The 20,748-nt window shown below is 49.8% G+C and overlaps 1 protein-coding gene across 5 annotated transcripts in view; it reads right to left on the bottom strand.

Moving 5' to 3' along the window:
- LOC147115992 (espin-like) overlaps positions 1-20,748 on the bottom strand; it is a 470,195-nt gene that overhangs the window by 2,130 nt on the left and 447,317 nt on the right. For 4 of the 5 annotated variants that reach the window (XM_085990691.1, XM_085990692.1, XM_085990689.1 and 1 more), the window contains one exon: positions 6,418-6,429. In XM_085990691.1, the coding sequence (XP_085846817.1) occupies positions 6,418-6,429 (12 nt within the window). Of the gene's footprint in view, positions 1-6,353; positions 6,430-20,748 lie in introns of all 5 variants that reach the window. The other variant, XR_015078728.1, reaches the window with a different exon arrangement.

Genomic DNA, 20,748 nt, shown 5'->3' with positions numbered 1-20,748 from the left:
TGGAGGTGCATGCATGAGGATATCAGATGAACTGAAGATTGGGGTCACCCGTCTTGTTCTGCACTGTTGGAAAGTCTACGGTGTAGTGTATGTACCTTTAAGAGAGAACTACTTTTACAGTTCCTGTATACTGTAGTACCGGCAGTGACCACACCTGTATATAAGCCTTGAGCATGTCTTTAGACTACCCTCCTCCAGTAAACACCTGTTGATTGTTAATTTACAGCCTCCGTCTAGTTATTGGAAAACATCATACTTTAAGAATCACGGATTCAACAGTGGCGACGAGGTCGATTCGAATCTACCTGCAACTCTGCATTTCCTTTCAAGGATTCGCTCCGGGAGGACGGTGGAAGAAAGTCGAGGCCAGAAGCACGGGCGTCGACCACGAGCAACCGCCCAGTCATCCGACAGAGAGTAAACATCGCAGGGGAGGCTCTTGAGAGCTGGGCTTGGTTCTCCAGCCACGACAATCCAGCAACAGACTGGCAACAGGTACAGCGCAGACCCTTCCCGGACAGCGGCGGCTGGAGCCGACCGACGGCACAGAAAAGTCCGAGCAGCGTCGACGGGGTAAGAGAGAGGGTGAAGCGCACAGGGCGCAGCCGGGGGTTGAAGACCGAGCGGCGTCGACGGAAAACAAAAAGAGAGAGAGGGTAAAGCACAGCCGGGGTTCAGGACCGAGCGGCGGCAACGAGAGAGGCACACAGGAGAACGCGCAGCACGCAGCCAGGGCTCAAGGGCTGAACAGCGTCCGCGGGGAAAGAAAGGAAGCGCGGGAGATGCCATTGAGCTGCGGAGAAGAAGGGAGGGCGCGGGAGACGCCATTTTAGAAGCCGCAGCGGAGTAGAAGGGCAAGCGCGGGAAGAAAGGAAAGCGCGGGAGACGCCATTTTGTGCCAGCGGAGAAGAAGGGAGAGCGCGGGAGACGCCATTTTAGACAGTTTAACCACACCCAGGGATGCCGAAGAGTGGCAGTATCACTGGGTTCAACAATGAAGTCGAAGATTGGGCAGCATATGTGGAACGCATTGAGGTGCACTGCAAGGCGAATGAAGTGCCAGATGCTAGGAAAGCACTGGTTTTGTTGAATTCCATGGGTGCAAAAACTTATGGCTTACTGCGAAACCTAATAACCCCAGAGAAGCCAGTGGATAAGAATTTCGAAAGCATAGTGGAAATCCTACAGGACCACTTAAACCCCACACCGCTGCTGATAGCAGAAAGATTTAAGTTCCACAAAAGGAACCAGCATAAAGATGAAAGTAATGCTGAGTACTTAACGGAACTGCGCAAGCTATCGAAACACTGCCAGTTTGGAGTGGGACTAGCAGATACGTTAAGGGACAAGTTTGTGTGTGGGCTTCAAAGTGAAGGAACCCAGAAACAGCTTCTATCAGAAAAGGATCTTACGCTGGACAAGGCTTTCAGCATGGCAGTATCACACGAAGCAGCCGCATGGGTCGCTGCAGAGATACAACGGAGACCGCAAGAATATGGCACCAATGAAATGTCATATGCAGCAGGGAAGTGTTATCGCTGCGGCAGAACAACACACGGCCAGAAGGATTGTTGGTTCAAGGACCAAGTGTGCAGACAGTGTGGAAAAGCAGGACACATAGCAAGAGTCTGCAGGTCAGGGAAGAAAACCAGCAGCAAGAAATCTCCACAGAAGTACAAAAAGGTACATAAGGTGATGGACAGTAGTTCAGACGAACAGAAAAGTGATACAGACTCCGGAAGCAAGGAGCTGGGTTGTCTGAAACTACATAAGGTAATCAAAATGGAGGATCACCAGACTATCTGGGTCACGCTCAAGATAGACGGAGTCCAAGTGAAAATGGAATTGGACACAGGATCAGCCCTAACAGTCATAAATCGAAGGGACTACAAGCGGCTATTCTCACATATACCCTTGAAAGCTACAGAGATTGTCTTGAAGACGTACACGGGGCAAAAAGTCTACCCCAAAGGAAAAATAAGGGTGAACGTGATATACAAAGGCCAGGAAATACCCAAAATGGACCTATATGTATTGCCAGATGGAGGACCACCACTACTAGGACGTGAATGGATCCGGAAGATACAATTAGATTGGCATTCCATACAGGCACTGAAGGTTGAGGCCAAAAAGGATGACGACGTCACACCTGGACGACTGTCAAAAATGCTAACTGATGCGCAAGAAGTGTTCCAGGAGGGACTCGGAACACTAAAAGGCATAACAGCAACGATTAAAATAGAGGAAAATGCAAGCCCAAAGTTTTTTAAGGCCAGATCCGACCAGCCGTCGAAGCAGAGCTGGAAGGGTTGGAACGTTCAGGAGCACTGTCCAAAGTGGACTGGAGTGAGTGGGCTACACCCATCATTCTTGTAATGAAGAGGCCGTTGAGTAATACGCCTGGGGAACCAAAGAAGTTCCGCATCTGTGGGGATTTTAAGGTGACAGTGAACCCAGTCCTTCACACGGTACAATATCCACTTCCACGGATTGAGGATATTTTCGCCTCGCTGTCTGGAGGTAAACGCTTCACCAAGATTGATCTGGCCCAGGCGTACCTGCAAATGGAGGTAGAAGAAGCCTTGAAACAATACCTCACGATCAACACTCATAAAGGTCTCTACCAATACAACCGGCTGGTGTTCGGGGTAGCATCGGCTCCGGCTATTTGGCAAAGGGCAATGGATCAAGTCCTGCAAGGGATTCCAGGGACCCAGTGTTATTTGGACGACATCCTGGTCACGGGCGAAAATGACAGTGATCACCTCGCCAACCTGGAGAAGGTGCTCACTAAATTAAAGGAATATGGGCTACGAGCTAATCGCCACAAGTACGAGTTTTTCCAGAAGCAGATCTCGTATTGTGGCCACATTATTGATGAAGAGGGGTTACATAAGTCCCCTGAAAAGATTGAGGCAGTAGTCAAGGCTCCAGCACCGGAAAATGTGTCACAACTGAGGTCGTTCCTTGGGCTGGCGAACTACTACCATAAGTTCTTACCAAATTTGTCTACAGTATTATACCCACTGAACACCCTACTGCAAACGGGGGTACCATGGAAGTGGAATGGCGAATGTAAACGAGCTTTCCAGAAGTGCAAAGAATTGATCTCATCAAAATAGGTGTTGGCCTATTTCAACCCAGCACTACCAATTCGGTTGGCGTGTGATGCATCACCCTATGGTATTGGAGCGGTGCTGTCGCACAAATTCCCAGACGGGTTGGAGAGGCCAGTAGCCTTTGCGTCTCGGTCACTAACCTCAGCCGAGCGCAACTACGCCCAGATTGACAGGGAGGCCCTCAGCCTAGTATGAGGAGTAAAAAAATTCAACCACTATCTGCATGGGCAGAAGTTCACCTTGCTGACTGACCACCAACCACTTGTCTCCATCTTTAATCCAAAGAAGGGCATTCCGGTGATGACTGCACAACGGCTACAAAGATGGTCCCTTTTTCTAGGGGCGAACCAATATGAAATAGAGTATAAGGGCACGAAACAGCATGGAAACGCTGATGGGCTATCACGCCTGCCACTGCCTACTGTGGAGGAAGCACCAGCAGTGGACCCTATCGAAATATTTTATTTGTCGATAATTGAACGATTGCCAGTAACTAACGCGGATACAGAGAAGGAGACCCGCAATGATCCGACACTGTCTCGGGTATATGATTTGACGGTGAAGGGATGGCCAACACATGGCGACTCACTGTTGCCAGCATTCTCATCCAGAAGAGAACAGCTGTCAGTATGCCAGGGGACAGTGATGTGTGGATCCCGAGTGGTAATTCCACCCAAGGGAGAGAGTGCTCAATGAGCTCCACGAAGGCCATCTGGGAAGGGTGAAAATGAAAAGCCTTGCTAGGGCTTATGTGTGGTGGCCGGGGATCGATCAACAAATCGAGGACCTCACAAAGAGCTGCTCAGGATGCCAGAAGGTCCAAAATGCACCACCACATGCCCCTCTACACCCATGGGAGTGGCCCTCCTCTCCATGGCAACAGGTGCACATTGATTTTGCTGGTCCATTCATGGACTCAATGTTCTTAATAGCAGTGGATGCGCACTCGAAATGGCCTGAGGTGATCAAAATGTCCTCCACCACTACAGAGAAAACGATTGCAGTCCTACGGACCATATTTGCCAGGAACGGCTTGCCAGAGCAGATTTGCTCTGATAACGGACCACAGTTTGTGTCCGAAGAGTTTCGGAAATTTATGAGAAGGAATGGGGTAAGGCATTACACATCCGCTGCGTATCATCCAGCCACAAATGGATTGGCTGAGAGGTTCGTACAAACCTTTAAAAAGGTGATAAGGGCCATGTGCGATGATGAAATTCCACTACAGCATAAGGTGGACAATTTCCTCTTAGCCTACAGAAATGCGACACATGCAGTTACCAACCAGACCCCGGCCATGATGTTCTTTAACCGAAGGTTGAGATCTCGTCTGGATTTGCTCAGACCAAATGTGCGAAGAAATGTTGAGGATAAGCAATTCCAGCACATCAATGAGAAGCCGACAAGGAGCTTCAATGTAGGACAACCAGTCTTGGCCCACGACTACCGAACAGAGAAATGGCAACCCGGAACGATATGCACACGGCAGGGGCCACTAATGTACACAGTGGATGGCGGGGAGAACATTGTGAGACGCCACGTCGACCAGATCCTAGCGTCACAGGAACAAGTCAACCCCATGTCTCGCGTACCTGGGGATGAACCCGACATACCGGTAGCATCTACCCCAGAAACAGTAGCAGCGGAAACTGATGAACTAACCGACGAAAGGGGGCCAGAATCGCCTCCGCACCAAGAACAAGAACCTCAGGAAAGGCGCTATCCAGAAAGGATCAGGAAGCCGCTCCAAAGACTGAATCTATAAATGGACTATTTCAGTTAAATGTGCATGTTAAAGTGTTAACTGCTATTTGAATGTTATGGGTACTGTTAATCTAAAAGGGGAGGAATTGTAGTGTATGTACCTTTAAGAGAGAACTACTTTTACAGTTCCTGTATACTGTAGTACCGGCAGTGACCACACCTGTATATAAGCCTTGAGCATGCCTCTGTACTGTTAGTCTTTAGACTACCCTCCTCCAGTAAACACCTGTTGATTGTTAATTTACAGCCTCTGTCTAGTTATTGGAAAACATCATACTTTAAGAATCACGGATTCAATATACGTCTGCTCATTGAACTGACCATTTGGATGCCTTAGATCCTTCCGTGGCCTCGCCCCCTCCCTATCACTGTAACCTCCTCCAGTTCTATAACCCTCCAAGAACTCTGCGTTTCTCCAATTCTGGCCTTTTCATATATTTTTTGCCCAGGATCATAGATCTACAGACAAGGAGGCAGGGACCAGAGGCTGCCTACCGTGCGTGATTTGGGTGAGGAGGAAGGTTAGAGTGAGGGTGTTGAGGAGCAGCAGGTTAGAATGAGTGGGGTGAGGGGTGCAGTTAGGGAAAAAGGATAATGAGGGTGGCTAGTGATTGGGATGAGAAGGGAAGTTTGAGTGAGTGGGGTGAAGAGGAGGAGGTTAGAGTGAGTGGGGTGAAGAGGAGGAGGTTAGAGTGAGTGGGGTGAGGAGGAGGAGGTTAAAGTGAGTGGAGTGAGGAGGAGGAGGTTAGAGTGAGTGGAGTGAGGAGGAGGTTATAGTGAGTGGAGTGAGGAGGAGGAGGCTAGAGTGAGTGGGGTGAGGAGTGAAGTTAGAGTGAGTGGGGTGAGGAGGAGGAGGTTGGAGTGAGTGGGTGAGGAGGAAGAGGTTAGAGTGAGTGGGGTGAGGAGGGAAGTTAGAGTGAGTGGGGTGAGGAGGGAAGTTGGAGTGAGTGGGGTGAGGAGGAGGAGGTTGGAGTGAGTATGGTGAGGAGGGAAGTTGGAGTGAGTGGGGTGAGGAGGAGGAGGTTGGAGTGAGTGGGGTGAGGAGGGAAGTTGGAGTGAGTGGAGTGAGGAGGAAGAGGTTGGAGTGAGTGGGGTGAGGAGGAGGAGGTTAGATTGAATGAAGTGAGGAGGAGGAGGTTAGAGTGAGTGGGGTGAGGAGGGAAGTTAGAGTGAGTGGGGTGAGGAGGTTGGTTAACGTGAGGGGTGTGACACGGAGGAGGTTAGACTGAGTGGCAGGGCTGCCTGGTCAGATTGATTGGAGTGAAGCAGAATCTTTTTCAACTATTTTGTCGTGAAGATAATGCTCCTCCTGGACAATAACACACTGTGACCAGCTCCCCCTTGTGACCTGGTTGAGAACTGATTCAATGCCCTTACAGTAGTGGCCAGCAGGCCTGTGATGAATCAGTTCCCTTTCTGTGGCTCTGTCTCAGCTCACGTTCCTTCTGAATTACCCTGACAGTAATATACCTGCAGTGCCACAGCACTTAAAGGGCAGGCTCAAACCGATTCCAACTCCATGGGCAACACTCACCTTTGCTTCTTCCTGTTGAGAACCAAAACAAGAGATCGTGTTAAAAACATGTTGAGAAATTGGTCTAAAACATCACTGATGAAGGTGAGTAAAAGACGGATGTTCAGCAGGACATGTTAAGAACATCTCACCAGGAAAGCAGAGTTGAAGCAAAATGTTATTCAGAGTCTAAATCACTCTGGGGGTAAGTCAATCTGGGTGTAAGTCAGTCTGGGTGTAAATCACTCTGGGAGTCAGTTAATCTGGGTGTAATTCACTCTGGGAGTAAGACAATCTGCGTGTAAGTCAGTCTGGGAGTAGGTCACTCTGGGTGTAAGTCACTCTGGGAGTAAGTTACTCTGGGTGTATGTCACTCTGGGTGTAAGTCACTCTGGGGGTAAGTCACTCTCGGGGTAAGTCACTCTGGGAGTCAGTTACTCTGGGTGTAAGTCACTCTGGGTGTAAGTCAATCTGGGTGTAAGTCACTCTGGGAGTAAGTCAGTCAGGGAGTCAGTTACTCTGGGTGTAAGTCACTCTGGGAGTAAGTCACTCTGGGTGTAAGTCACTCTGGGAGTAAGTCACTCTGGGAGAAAGTCACGCTGGGAGTAAGTCACTCTGGATGTAATTCACTCTGGGAGTAAGTCACTCTGGGTGTAGGTCACTCTGGGAGTAAGTCACTCTGGGTGTAAGTCACTCTGGGAGTAAGTCACTCTGGGAGAAAGTCACACTGGGAGTAAGTCACTCTGGATGTAAGTCACTCTGGGAGTAAGTCACTCTGGGAGAAAGTCACGCTGGGAGTAAGTCACTCTGGATGGAAGTCACTCTGGGTGTAAGTCACTCTGGGTGTAAGTCACTCTGGGTGTAGGTCACTGGGAGTAAGTCACTCTGTGTGTAATCACTGGGTGTAAATCACTCTGGGAGTAAGTCACTCTGGGTATAAGCCACTCTGGGTGTAAGTCAATTTGGGAGTAAGTTACTCTGGGCGTAAGTCACTCTGGGAGTAAGTCACGCTGGGAGAAAGTCACTCTGGGTGCAAATCACTCTGGGTGTGAGTCACTCAGGGAGTAAAACACTCTGGGAGTAAGTCACTCTGGGAGTAGGTTACTCTGGGTGTACGTCACTCTGGGAGTAAGTCACTCTGGGTGTGAGTCACTCTAGGTGTGAGTCACTCTGGGAGTAAGTCACTCTGGGACTAAGTCACTCTGGGAGTAAGTCACACTGGGAGTAGGTCACTCTGGGTGGAAGTCACTCTGGGTGGAAATCACACTGGGAGTAGGTCACTCTGGGTGTAAGTCACTCTGCGTGCAAGTTACTATGGGAGTAAGTCACTCTGGGAGTAAGTCACTCTGGGTGGAAGTCACACTGGGAGTAGGTCACTCTGGGTGTAAGTCACTCTGCATGCAAGTTACTTTGGGAGTAAGTCACTCTGGGAGTAAGTCACACTGGGTGTAAGTCACTCTGGGAGTAAGTCACTCTGGGTGTAAGTCACTCTGGGTGTATGTCACTCTGGGTGTAAGTCACTCTGGGAGTACGTCATTCTGGGAGTAAGTCACTCTGGGTGTAAGTCACTCTGGCTGTAAGTCACTCTGGCTGTAAGTCACTCTGGGTGAAAGTCACTCTGGCTAAAAGTCACTCTGGGAGTACGTCACTCTGGGAGTAAGTCACGCTGGGTGTAAGTTACTCTGGGTGTAAGTCACTCTGGGAGTAAGTCACTCTGGGAGTAAGTCACTCTGGGTGTAAGTCACTCTGGGAGTAAGTCGCTCTGGGAGAAAGTCACGCTGGGAGTAAGTCACTCTGGATGTAATTCACTCTGGGAGTAAGTCACTCTGGGTGTAGGTCACACTGGGAGTAAGTCACTCTGGGTGTAAGTCACTCTGGGAGTAAGTCACTCTGGGAGAAAGTCACGCTGGGAGTAAGTCACTCTGGATGTAAGTCACTCTGGGAGTAAGTCACTCTGGGAGAAAGTCACGCTGGGAGTAAGTCACTCTGGATGGAAGTCACTCTGGGTGTAAGTCACTCTGGGTGTAAGTCACTCTGGGTGTAGGTCACTCTGGGAGTAAGTCACTCTGTGTGTAATCACTGGGTGTAAATCACTCTGGGAGTAAGTCACTCTGGGTATAAGCCACTCTGGGTGTAAGTCAATTTGGGAGTAAGTTACTCTGGGTGTAAGTCACTCTGCATGCAAGTTACTTTGGGAGTAAGTCACTCTGGGAGTAAGTCACACTGGGTGTAAGTCACTCTGGGAGTAAGTCACTCTGGGTGTAAGTCACTCTGGGTGTATGTCACTCTGGGTGTAAGTCACTCTGGGAGTACGTCATTCTGGGAGTAAGTCGCTCTGGGAGTAAGTCACTCTGGGTGTAAGTCACTCTGGCTGTAAGTCACTCTGGCTGTAAGTCACTCTGGGTGAAAGTCACTCTGGCTAAAAGTCACTCTGGGAGTACGTCACTCTGGGAGTAAGTCACGCTGGGTGTAAGTTACTCTGGGAGTAAGTCACTCTGGGAGTAAGTCACTCTGTGTGTAAGTCACCCTGGGAGAAAGTCACTCTGGGAGAAATTCACTCTGGGAGTAAGTCACTCTGGGTGTAAGTCACTCTGGGAGTAAATCACTCTGGGAGAAATTCACTCTGGGAGTAAGTCACTCTGGGAGTAAGTCACTCTGGGAGTAATTCACTCTGGGAGTGGGTCACTCTGGGACTAGGTTACTCTGGGTGTAAGTCACTCTGGGTGCAATGCACTCTGGGTGTAAGTCATTCTGGGAGTAAGTCACTGGGAGTAATTCACTCTGGGAGTAAGTCACTGGGTGAAATTCAATCTGGGAGTAATTCAAGCTGGGTGTAAATCACTCTGGGTGTAAGTCACTCTGGGAGTCAGTCACTCTGGGAGTAATTCACTCTGGGAGTAAGTCACTCAGGGAGTAAGTCATTCTGGGAGTAGGTCACTCTGGGAGTAGGTCACTCTGGGAGTAAGTCACTCTGGGAGAAAGTCACTCTGGGAATGAGTCACTCTGGGAGAAAGTCACTCTGGGAGTAAGTCACACTGTCTGTGAGTCACTCTGGGAGTAAGTCACTCTGGGAGTAAGTCACTGGGTGAAATTCAATCTGGGAGTAATTCAATCTGGGTGTAAATCACTCTGGGTGTAAGTCACTCTGGGAGTCAGTCACTCTGGGAGTAGGTCACTCTGGGAGTAAGTCACTCTGGGAGGAAGTCACTCTGGGAATAAGTCACTCTGGGAGAAAGTCACTCTGGGAGTAAGTCACACTGTCTGTGAGTCACTCTGGGAGTAAGTCACTCTGGGAGTAGGTTACTCTGGGTGTAAGTCACTCTTGGTGTAATGCACTCTGGCTGTAAGTCATTCTGGGAGTAAGTCACTCTGGGTGTAAGTCACTCTGGGTGTAAGTCAATCTGGGAGTAAGTCACTCTGGGGTAAGTCACTCTGGCAGTAGGTTACTCTGGGAGTAAGTCATGCTGGGAGTAAATCATGCTGGGAGTAAATCAATCCGCGAGTAAGTCAGTCTGGGAGTAGGTCACTCTGGGTGTAAGTCACGCTGGGAGTAACTCAATCTGCGAGTAAGTCAGTCTGGGAGTAGGTCAATCTGGGTGTAAGTCACTCTGGGAGTAAGTCACTCTGGGAATAAGTCACTCTGGGAGTAAATCACTCTGGGTGGAAGTCATTCTGGGAGTAAGTCACTCTGGGAGTAAGTCACTCTGGGAGTAAGTCACTCTGGGAGTAAGTCATTCTGGGAGTAAGTCGCTCTGGGTGTAAGTCACTCTGGGTGTCGGCCACTCTGGGTGTAGGCCACTCTGGGAGTAAATCCCTCTGGGTGTAAGTCGCTCTGGGTGTAAGTCACTCTGGGATACGTCACTCTGGGTGTGAGTCACTCTGGGAGTAGGTCACTCTGGGTGTATGTCACGCTGGGTGTAAGTCACTCTGGGAGAAAGTCACTCTGGGTGCAAATCACTCTGGGTGTGAGTCACTCAGGGAGTAAGACACTCTGGGAGTAAGTCACTCTGGGAGTAGGTTACTCTGGGTGTACGTCACTCTGGGAGTAAGTCACTCTGGGTGTGAGTCACTCTAGGTGTGAGTCACTCTGGGAGTAAGTCACTCTGGGACTAAGTCACTCTGGGAGTAAGTCACACTGGGAGTAGGTCACTCTGGGTGGAAGTCACTCTGGGTGGAAGTCACACTGGGAGTAGGTCACTCTGGGTGTAAGTCACTCTGCGTGCAAGTTACTATGGGAGTAAGTCACTCTGGGAGTAAGTCACTCTGGGTGGAAGTCACACTGGGAGTAGGTCACTCTGGGTGTAAGTCACTCTGCATGCAAGTTACTTTGGGAGTAAGTCACTCTGGGAGTAAGTCACACTGGGTGTAAGTCACTCTGGGAGTAAGTCACTCTGGGTGTAAGTCACTCTGGGTGTATGTCACTCTGGGTGTAAGTCACTCTGGGAGTACGTCACTCTGTATGTAAGTCACCCTGGGAGAAAGTCACTCTGGGAGAAATTCACTCTGGGAGTAAGTCACTCTGGGTGTAAGTCACTCTGGGAGTAAATCACTCTGGGAGAAATTCACTCTGGGAGTAAGTCACTCTGGGAGTAAGTCACTCTGGGAGTAATTCACTCTGGGAGTGGGTCACTCTGGGAGTAAGTCACTCTGGGAGTAAGTCACTCTGTGTGTGAGTCACTCTGGGAGTAAGTCACTCTGGGACTAGGTTACTCTGGGTGTAAGTCACTCTGGGTGCAATGCACTCTGGGTGTAAGTCATTCTGGGAGTAAGTCACTGGGAGTAATTCACTCTGGGAGTAAGTCACTGGGTGAAATTCAATCTGGGAGTAATTCAAGCTGGGTGTAAATCACTCTGGGTGTAAGTCACTCTGGGAGTCAGTCACTCTGGGAGTAATTCACTCTGGGAGTAAGTCACTCAGGGAGTAAGTCATTCTGGGAGTAGGTCACTCTGGGAGTAGGTCACTCTGGGAGTAAGTCACTCTGGGAGAAAGTCACTCTGGGAATGAGTCACTCTGGGAGAAAGTCACTCTGGGAGTAAGTCACACTGTCTGTGAGTCACTCTGGGAGTAAGTCACTCTGGGAGTAAGTCACTGGGTGAAATTCAATCTGGGAGTAATTCAATCTGGGTGTAAATCACTCTGGGTGTAAGTCACTCTGGGAGTCAGTCACTCTGGGAGTAATTCACTCTGGGAGTAAGTCACTCAGGGAGTAAGTCATTCTGGGAGTAGGTCACTCTGGGAGTAAGTCACTCTGGGAGAAAGTCACTCTGGGAATAAGTCACTCTGGGAGAAAGTCACTCTGGGAGTAAGTCACACTGTCTGTGAGTCACTCTGGGAGTAAGTCACTCTGGGAGTAGGTTACTCTGGGTGTAAGTCACTCTTGGTGTAATGCACTCTGGCTGTAAGTCATTCTGGGAGTAAGTCACTCTGGGTGTAAGTCACTCTGGGTGTAAGTCAATCTGGGAGTAAGTCACTCTGGGGTAAGTCACTCTGGCAGTAGGTTACTCTGGGAGTAAGTCATGCTGGGAGTAAATCATGCTGGGAGTAAATCAATCCGCGAGTAAGTCAGTCTGGGAGTAGGTCACTCTGGGTGTAAGTCACGCTGGGAGTAACTCAATCTGCGAGTAAGTCAGTCTGGGAGTAGGTCAATCTGGGTGTAAGTCACTCTGGGAGTAAGTCACTCTGGGAATAAGTCACTCTGGGAGTAAATCACTCTGGGTGGAAGTCATTCTGGGAGTAAGTCACTCTGGGAGTAAGTCACTCTGGGAGTAAGTCATTCTGGGAGTAAGTCGCTCTGGGTGTAGGTCACTCTGGGTGTCGGCCACTCTGGGTGTAGGCCACTCTGGGAGTAAATCCCTCTGGGTGTAAGTCGCTCTGGGTGTAAGTCACTCTGGGATACGTCACTCTGGGTGTGAGTCACTCTGGGAGTAGGTCACTCTGGGTGTATGTCACCCTGGGTGTAAGTCACTCTGGGAGAAAGTCACTCTGGGTGCAAATCACTCTGGGTGTGAGTCACTCAGGGAGTAAGACACTCTGGGAGTAAGTCACTCTGGGAGTAGGTTACTCTGGGTGTACGTCACTCTGGGAGTAAGTCACTCTGGGTGTGAGTCACTCTAGGTGTGAGTCACTCTGGGAGTAAGTCACTCTGGGACTAAGTCACTCTGGGAGTAAGTCACACTGGGAGTAGGTCACTCTGGGTGGAAGTCACTCTGGGTGGAAGTCACACTGGGAGTAGGTCACTCTGGGTGTAAGTCACTCTGCGTGCAAGTTACTATGGGAGTAAGTCACTCTGGGAGTAAGTCACTCTGGGTGGAAGTCACACTGGGAGTAGGTCACTCTGGGTGTAAGTCACTCTGCATGCAAGTTACTTTGGGAGTAAGTCACTCTGGGAGTAAGTCACACTGGGTGTAAGTCACTCTGGGAGTAAGTCACTCTGGGTGTAAGTCACTCTGGGTGTATGTCACTCTGGGTGTAAGTCACTCTGGGAGTACGTCATTCTGGGAGTAAGTCGCTCTGGGAGTAAGTCACTCTGGGTGTAAGTCACTCTGGCTGTAAGTCACTCTGGGTGAAAGTCACTCTGGCTAAAAGTCACTCTGGGAGTACGTCACTCTGGGAGTAAGTCACGCTGGGTGTAAGATACTCTGGGAGTAAGTCACTCTGGGAGTAAGTCACTCTGTGTGTAAGTCACCCTGGGAGAAAGTCACTCTGGGAGAAATTCACTCTGGGAGTAAGTCACTCTGGGTGTAAGTCACTCTGGGAGTAAATCACTCTGGGAGAAATTCACTCTGGGAGTAAGTCACTCTGGGAGTAAGTCACTCTGGGAGTAATTCACTCTGGGAGTGGGTCACTCTGGGAGTAAGTCACTCTGGGAGTAAGTCACTCTGTGTGTGAGTCACTCTGGGAGTAAGTCACTCTGGGACTAGGTTACTCTGGGTGTAAGTCACTCTGGGTGCAATGCACTCTGGGTGTAAGTCATTCTGGGAGTAAGTCACTGGGAGTAATTCACTCTGGGAGTAAGTCACTGGGTGAAATTCAATCTGGGAGTAATTCAAGCTGGGTGTAAATCAATCTGGGTGTAAGTCACTCTGGGAGTCAGTCACTCTGGGAGTAATTCACTCTGGGAGTAAGTCACTCAGGGAGTAAGTCATTCTGGGAGTAGGTCACTCTGGGAGTAGGTCACTCTGGGAGTAAGTCACTCTGGGAGAAAGTCACTCTGGGAATGAGTCACTCTGGGAGAAAGTCACTCTGGGAGTAAGTCACACTGTCTGTGAGTCACTCTGGGAGTAAGTCACTCTGGGAGTAAGTCACTGGGTGAAATTCAATCTGGGAGTAATTCAATCTGGGTGTAAATCACTCTGGGTGTAAGTCACTCTGGGAGTCAGTCACTCTGGGAGTAATTCACTCTGGGAGTAAGTCACTCAGGGAGTAAGTCATTCTGGGAGTAGGTCACTCTGGGAGTAGGTCACTCTGGGAGTAAGTCACTCTGGGAGAAAGTCACTCTGGGAATAAGTCACTCTGGGAGAAAGTCACTCTGGGAGTAAGTCACACTGTCTGTGAGTCACTCTGGGAGTAAGTCACTCTGGGAGTAGGTTACTCTGGGTGTAAGTCACTCTTGGTGTAATGCACTCTGGCTGTAAGTCATTCTGGGAGTAAGTCACTCTGGGTGTAAGTCACTCTGGGTGTAAGTCAATCTGGGAGTAAGTCACTCTGGGGTAAGTCACTCTGGCAGTAGGTTACTCTGGGAGTAAGTCATGCTGGGAGTAAATCATGCTGGGAGTAAATCAATCCGCGAGTAAGTCAGTCTGGGAGCAGGTCACTCTGGGTGTAAGTCACGCTGGGAGTAACTCAATCTGCGAGTAAGTCAGTCTGGGAGTAGGTCAATCTGGGTGTAAGTCACTCTGGGAGTAAGTCACTCTGGGAATAAGTCACTCTGGGAGTAAATCACTCTGGGTGGAAGTCATTCTGGGAGTAAGTCACTCTGGGAGTAAGTCACTCTGGGAGTAAGTCACTCTGGGAGTAAGTCATTCTGGGAGTAAGTCGCTCTGGGTGTAAGTCACTCTGGGTGTCGGCCACTCTGGGTGTAGGCCACTCTGGGAGTAAATCCCTCTGGGTGTAAGTCGCTCTGGGTGTAAGTCACTCTGGGATACGTCACTCTGGGTGTGAGTCACTCTGGGAGTAGGTCACTCTGGGTGTATGTCACGCTGGGTGTAAGTCACTCTGGGAGAAAGTCACTCTGGGTGCAAATCACTCTGGGTGTGAGTCACTCAGGGAGTAAGACACTCTGGGAGTAAGTCACTCTGGGAGTAGGTTACTCTGGGTGTACGTCACTCTGGGAGTAAGTCACTCTGGGTGTGAGTCACTCTAGGTGTGAGTCACTCTGGGAGTAAGTCACTCTGGGACTAAGTCACTCTGGGAGTAAGTCACACTGGGAGTAGGTCACTCTGGGTGGAAGTCACTCTGGGTGGAAGTCACACTGGGAGTAGGTCACTCTGGGTGTAAGTCACTCTGCGTGCAAGTTACTATGGGAGTAAGTCACTCTGGGAGTAAGTCACTCTGGGTGGAAGTCACACTGGGAGTAGGTCACTCTGGGTGTAAGTCACTCTGCGTGCATGTTACTTTGGGAGTAAGTCACTCTGGGAGTAAGTCACACTGGGTGTAAGTCACTCTGGGAGTAAGTCACTCTGGGTGTAAGTCACTCTGGGTGTATGTCACTCTGGGTGTAAGTCACTCTGGGAGTAAGTCGCTCTGTATGTAAGTCACCCTGGGAGAAAGACACTCTGGGAGAAATTCACTCTGGGAGTAAGTCACTCTGGGTGTAAGTCACTCTGGGAGTAAATCACTCTGGGAGTAAGTCACTCTGGGAGTAAGTCACTCTGGGAGTAATTCACTCTGGGAGTGGGTCACTCTGGGAGTAAGTCACTCTGGGAGTAAGTCACTCTGTGTGTGAGTCACTCTGGGAGTAAGTCACTCTGGGACTAGGTTACTCTGGGTGTAAGTCACTCTGGGTGCAATGCACTCTGGGTGTAAGTCATTCTGGGAGTAAGTCACTGGGAGTAATTCACTCTGGGAGTAAGTCACTGGGTGAAATTCAATCTGGGAGTAATTCAAGCTGGGTGTAAATCACTCTGGGTGTAAGTCACTCTGGGAGTCAGTCACTCTGGGAGTAATTCACTCTGGGAGTAAGTCACTCAGGGAGTAAGTCATTCTGGGAGTAGGTCACTCTGGGAGTAGGTCACTCTGGGAGTAAGTCACTCTGGGAGAAAGTCACTCTGGGAATGAGTCACTCTGGGAGAAAGTCACTCTGGGAGTAAGTCACACTGTCTGTGAGTCACTCTGGGAGTAAGTCACTCTGGGAGTAAGTCACTGGGTGAAATTCAATCTGGGAGTAATTCAATCTGGGTGTAAATCACTCTGGGTGTAAGTCACTCTGGGAGTCAGTCACTCTGGGAGTAATTCACTCTGGGAGTAAGTCACTCAGGGAGTAAGTCATTCTGGGAGTAGGTCACTCTGGGAGTAAGTCACTCTGGGAGAAAGTCACTCTGGGAATAAGTCACTCTGGGAGAAAGTCACTCTGGGAGTAAGTCACACTGTCTGTGAGTCACTCTGGGAGTAAGTCACTCTGGGAGTAGGTTACTCTGGGTGTAAGTCACTCTTGGTGTAATGCACTCTGGCTGTAAGTCATTCTGGGAGTAAGTCACTCTGGGTGTAAGTCACTCTGGGTGTAAGTCAATCTGGGAGTAAGTCACTCTGGGGTAAGTCACTCTGGCAGTAGGTTACTCTGGGAGTAAGTCATGCTGGGAGTAAATCATGCTGGGAGTAAATCAATCCGCGAGTAAGTCAGTCTGGGAGCAGGTCACTCTGGGTGTAAGTCACGCTGGGAGTAACTCAATCTGCGAGTAAGTCAGTCTGGGAGTAGGTCAATCTGGGTGTAAGTCACTCTGGGAGTAAGTCACTCTGGGAATAAGTCACTCTGGGAGTAAATCACTCTGGGTGGAAGTCATTCTGGGAGTAAGTCACTCTGGGAGTAAGTCACTCTGGGAGTAAGTCACTCTGGGAGTAAGTCATTCTGGGAGTAAGTCGCTCTGGGTGTAAGTCACTCTGGGTGTCGGCCACTCTGGGTGTAGGCCACTCTGGGAGTAAATCCCTCTGGGTGTAAGTCGCTCTGGGTGTAAGTCACTCTGGGATACGTCACTCTGGGTGTGAGTCACTCTGGGAGTAGGTCACTCTGGGTGTATGTCACGCTGGGTGTAAGTCACTCTGGGAGAAAGTCACTCTGGGTGCAAATCACTCTGGGTGTGAGTCACTCAGGGAGTAAGACACTCTGGGAGTAAGTCACTCTGGGAGTAGGTTACTCTGGGTGTACGTCACTCTGGGAGTAAGTCACTCTGGGTGTGAGTCACTCTAGGTGTGAGTCACTCTGGGAGTAAGTCACTCTGGGACTAAGTCACTCTGGGAGTAAGTCACACTGGGAGTAGGTCACTCTGGGTGGAAGTCACTCTGGGTGGAAGTCACACTGGGAGTAGGTCACTCTGGGTGTAAGTCACTCTGCGTGCAAGTTACTATGGGAGTAAGTCACTCTGGGAGTAAGTCACTCTGGGTGGAAGTCACACTGGGAGTAGGTCACTCTGGGTGTAAGTCACTCTGCGTGCATGTTACTTTGGGAGTAAGTCACTCTGGGAGTAAGTCACACTGGGTGTAAGTCACTCTGGGAGTAAGTCACTCTGGGTGTAAGTCACTCTGGGTGTATGTCACTCTGGGTGTAAGTCACTCTGGGAGTAAGTCACTCTGTATGTAAGTCACCCTGGGAGAAAGTCACTCTGGGAGAAATTCACTCTGGGAGTAAGTCACTCTGGGTGTAAGTCACTCTGGGAGTAAATCACTCTGGGAGAAATTCACTCTGGGAGTAAGTCACTCTGGGAGTTAGTCACTCGGGGAGTAATTCACTCTGGGAGTGGGTCACTCTGGGAGTAAGTCACTCTGGGAGTAAGTCACTCTGTGTGTGAGTCACTCTGGGAGTAAGTCACTCTGGGACTAGGTTACTCTGGGTGTAAGTCACTCTGGGTGCAATGCACTCTGGGTGTAAGTCATTCTGGGAGTAAGTCACTGGGAGTAATTCACTCTGGGAGTAAGTCACTGGGTGAAATTCAATCTGGGAGTAATTCAAGCTGGGTGTAAATCACTCTGGGTGTAAGTCACTCTGGGAGTCAGTCACTCTGGGAGTAATTCACTCTGGGAGTAAGTCACTCAGGGAGTAAGTCATTCTGGGAGTAGGTCACTCTGGGAGTAGGTCACTCTGGGAGTAAGTCACTCTGGGAGAAAGTCACTCTGGGAATGAGTCACTCTGGGAGAAAGTCACTCTGGGAGTAAGTCACACTGTCTGTGAGTCACTCTGGGAGTAAGTCACTCTGGGAGTAAGTCACTGGGTGAAATTCAATCTGGGAGTAATTCAATCTGGGTGTAAATCACTCTGGGTGTAAGTCACTCTGGGAGTCAGTCACTCTGGGAGTAATTCACTCTGGGAGTAAGTCACTCAGGGAGTAAGTCATTCTGGGAGTAGGTCACTCTGGGAGTAGGTCACTCTGGGAGTAAGTCACTCTGGGAGAAAGTCACTCTGGGAATAAGTCACTCTGGGAGAAAGTCACTCTGGGAGTAAGTCACACTGTCTGTGAGTCACTCTGGGAGTAAGTCACTCTGGGAGTAGGTTACTCTGGGTGTAAGTCACTCTTGGTGTAATGCACTCTGGCTGTAAGTCATTCTGGGAGTAAGTCACTCTGGGTGTAAGTCACTCTGGGTGTAAGTCAATCTGGGAGTAAGTCACTCTGGGGTAAGTCACTCTGGCAGTAGGTTACTCTGGGAGTAAGTCATGCTGGGAGTAAATCATGCTGGGAGTAAATCAATCCGCGAGTAAGTCAGTCTGGGAGTAGGTCACTCTGGGTGTAAGTCACGCTGGGAGTAACTCAATCTGCGAGTAAGTCAGTCTGGGAGTAGGTCAATCTGGGTGTAAGTCACTCTGGGAGTAAGTCACTCTGGGAATAAGTCACTCTGGGAGTAAATCACTCTGGGTGGAAGTCATTCTGGGAGTAAGTCACTCTGGGAGTAAGTCACTCTGGGAGTAAGTCACTCTGGGAGTAAGTCATTCTGGGAGTAAGTCGCTCTGGGTGTAAGTCACTCTGGGTGTCGGCCACTCTGGGTGTAGGCCACTCTGGGAGTAAATCCCTCTGGGTGTAAGTCGCTCTGTGTGTAAGTCACTCTGGGATACGTCACTCTGGGTGTGAGTCACTCTGGGAGTAGGTCACTCTGGGTGTATGTCACGCTGGGTGTAAGTCACTCTGGGAGAAAGTCACTCTGGGTGCAAATCACTCTGGGTGTGAGTCACTCAGGGAGTAAGACACTCTGGGAGTAAGTCACTCTGGGAGTAGGTTACTCTGGGTGTACGTCACTCTGGGAGTAAGTCACTCTGGGTGTGAGTCACTCTAGGTGTGAGTCACTCTGGGAGTAAGTCACTCTGGGACTAAGTCACTCTGGGAGTAAGTCACACTGGGAGTAGGTCACTCTGGGTGGAAGTCACTCTGGGTGGAAGTCACACTGGGAGTAGGTCACTCTGGGTGTAAGTCACTCTGCGTGCAAGTTACTATGGGAGTAAGTCACTCTGGGAGTAAGTCACTCTGGGTGGAAGTCACACTGGGAGTAGGTCACTCTGGGTGTAAGTCACTCTGCATGCAAGTTACTTTGGGAGTAAGTCACTCTGGGAGTAAGTCACACTGGGTGTAAGTCACTCTGGGAGTAAGTCACTCTGGGTGTAAGTCACTCTGGGTGTATGTCACTCTGGGTGTAAGTCACTCTGGGAGTACGTCATTCTGGGAGTAAGTCGCTCTGGGAGTAAGTCACTCTGGGTGTAAGTCACTCTGGCTGTAAGTCACTCTGGCTGTAAGTCACTCTGGGTGAAAGTCACTCTGGCTAAAAGTCACTCTGGGAGTACGTCACTCTGGGAGTAAGTCACGCTGGGTGTAAGTTACTCTGGGTGTAAGTCACTCTGGGAGTAAGTCACTCTGGGAGTAAGTCACTCTGGGTGTAAGTCACTCTGGGAGTAAGTCACTCTGGGAGAAAGTCACGCTGGGAGTAAGTCACTCTGGATGTAATTCACTCTGGGAGTAAGTCACTCTGGGTGTAGGTCACACTGGGAGTAAGTCACTCTGGGTGTAAGTCACTCTGGGAGTAAGTCACTCTGGGAGAAAGTCACGCTGGGAGTAAGTCACTCTGGATGTAAGTCACTCTGGGAGTAAGTCACTCTGGGAGAAAGTCACGCTGGGAGTAAGTCACTCTGGATGGAAGTCACTCTGGGTGTAAGTCACTCTGGGTGTAAGTCACTCTGGGTGTAGGTCACTCTGGGAGTAAGTCACTCTGTGTGTAATCACTGGGTGTAAATCACTCTGGGAGTAAGTCACTCTGGGTATAAGCCACTCTGGGTGTAAGTCAATTTGGGAGTAAGTTACTCTGGGCGTAAGTCACTCTGGGAGTAAGTCACGCTGGGAGAAAGTCACTCTGGGTGCAAATCACTCTGGGTGTGAGTCACTCAGGGAGTAAGACACTCTGGGAGTAAGTCACTCTGGGAGTAGGTTACTCTGGGTGTACGTCACTCTGGGAGTAAGTCACTCTGGGTGTGAGTCACTCTAGGTGTGAGTCACTCTGGGAGTAAGTCACTCTGGGACTAAGTCACTCTGGGAGTAAGTCACACTGGGAGTAGGTCACTCTGGGTGGAAGTCACTCTGGGTGGAAGTCACACTGGGAGTAGGTCACTCTGGGTGTAAGTCACTCTGCGTGCAAGTTACTATGGGAGTAAGTCACTCTGGGAGTAAGTCACTCTGGGTGGAAGTCACACTGGGAGTAGGTCACTCTGGGTGTAAGTCACTCTGCATGCAAGTTACTTTGGGAGTAAGTCACTCTGGGAGTAAGTCACACTGGGTGTAAGTCACTCTGGGAGTAAGTCACTCTGGGTGTAAGTCACTCTGGGTGTATGTCACTCTGGGTGTAAGTCACTCTGGGAGTACGTCATTCTGGGAGTAAGTCGCTCTGGGAGTAAGTCACTCTGGGTGTAAGTCACTCTGGCTGTAAGTCACTCTGGGTGAAAGTCACTCTGGCTAAAAGTCACTCTGGGAGTACGTCACTCTGGGAGTAAGTCACGCTGGGTGTAAGTTACTCTGGGTGTAAGTCACTCTGGGAGTAAGTCACTCGGGGAGTAAGTCACTCTGGGTGTAAGTCACTCTGGGAGTAAGTCACTCTGGGAGAAAGTCACGCTGGGAGTAAGTCACTCTGGATGTAATTCACTCTGGGAGTAAGTCACTCTGGGTGTAGGT

Source organism: Somniosus microcephalus, chromosome 6 (assembly GCF_052327205.1).
Source record: "Somniosus microcephalus isolate GS21.2 chromosome 6, FLI_Smic_1.0, whole genome shotgun sequence".
Classification (NCBI taxonomy): Eukaryota; Metazoa; Chordata; class Chondrichthyes; order Squaliformes; family Somniosidae; genus Somniosus; species Somniosus microcephalus.
Note: the sequence above shows the minus strand (reverse complement) of the source record. Positions and strands in the feature narration are given on the sequence as shown.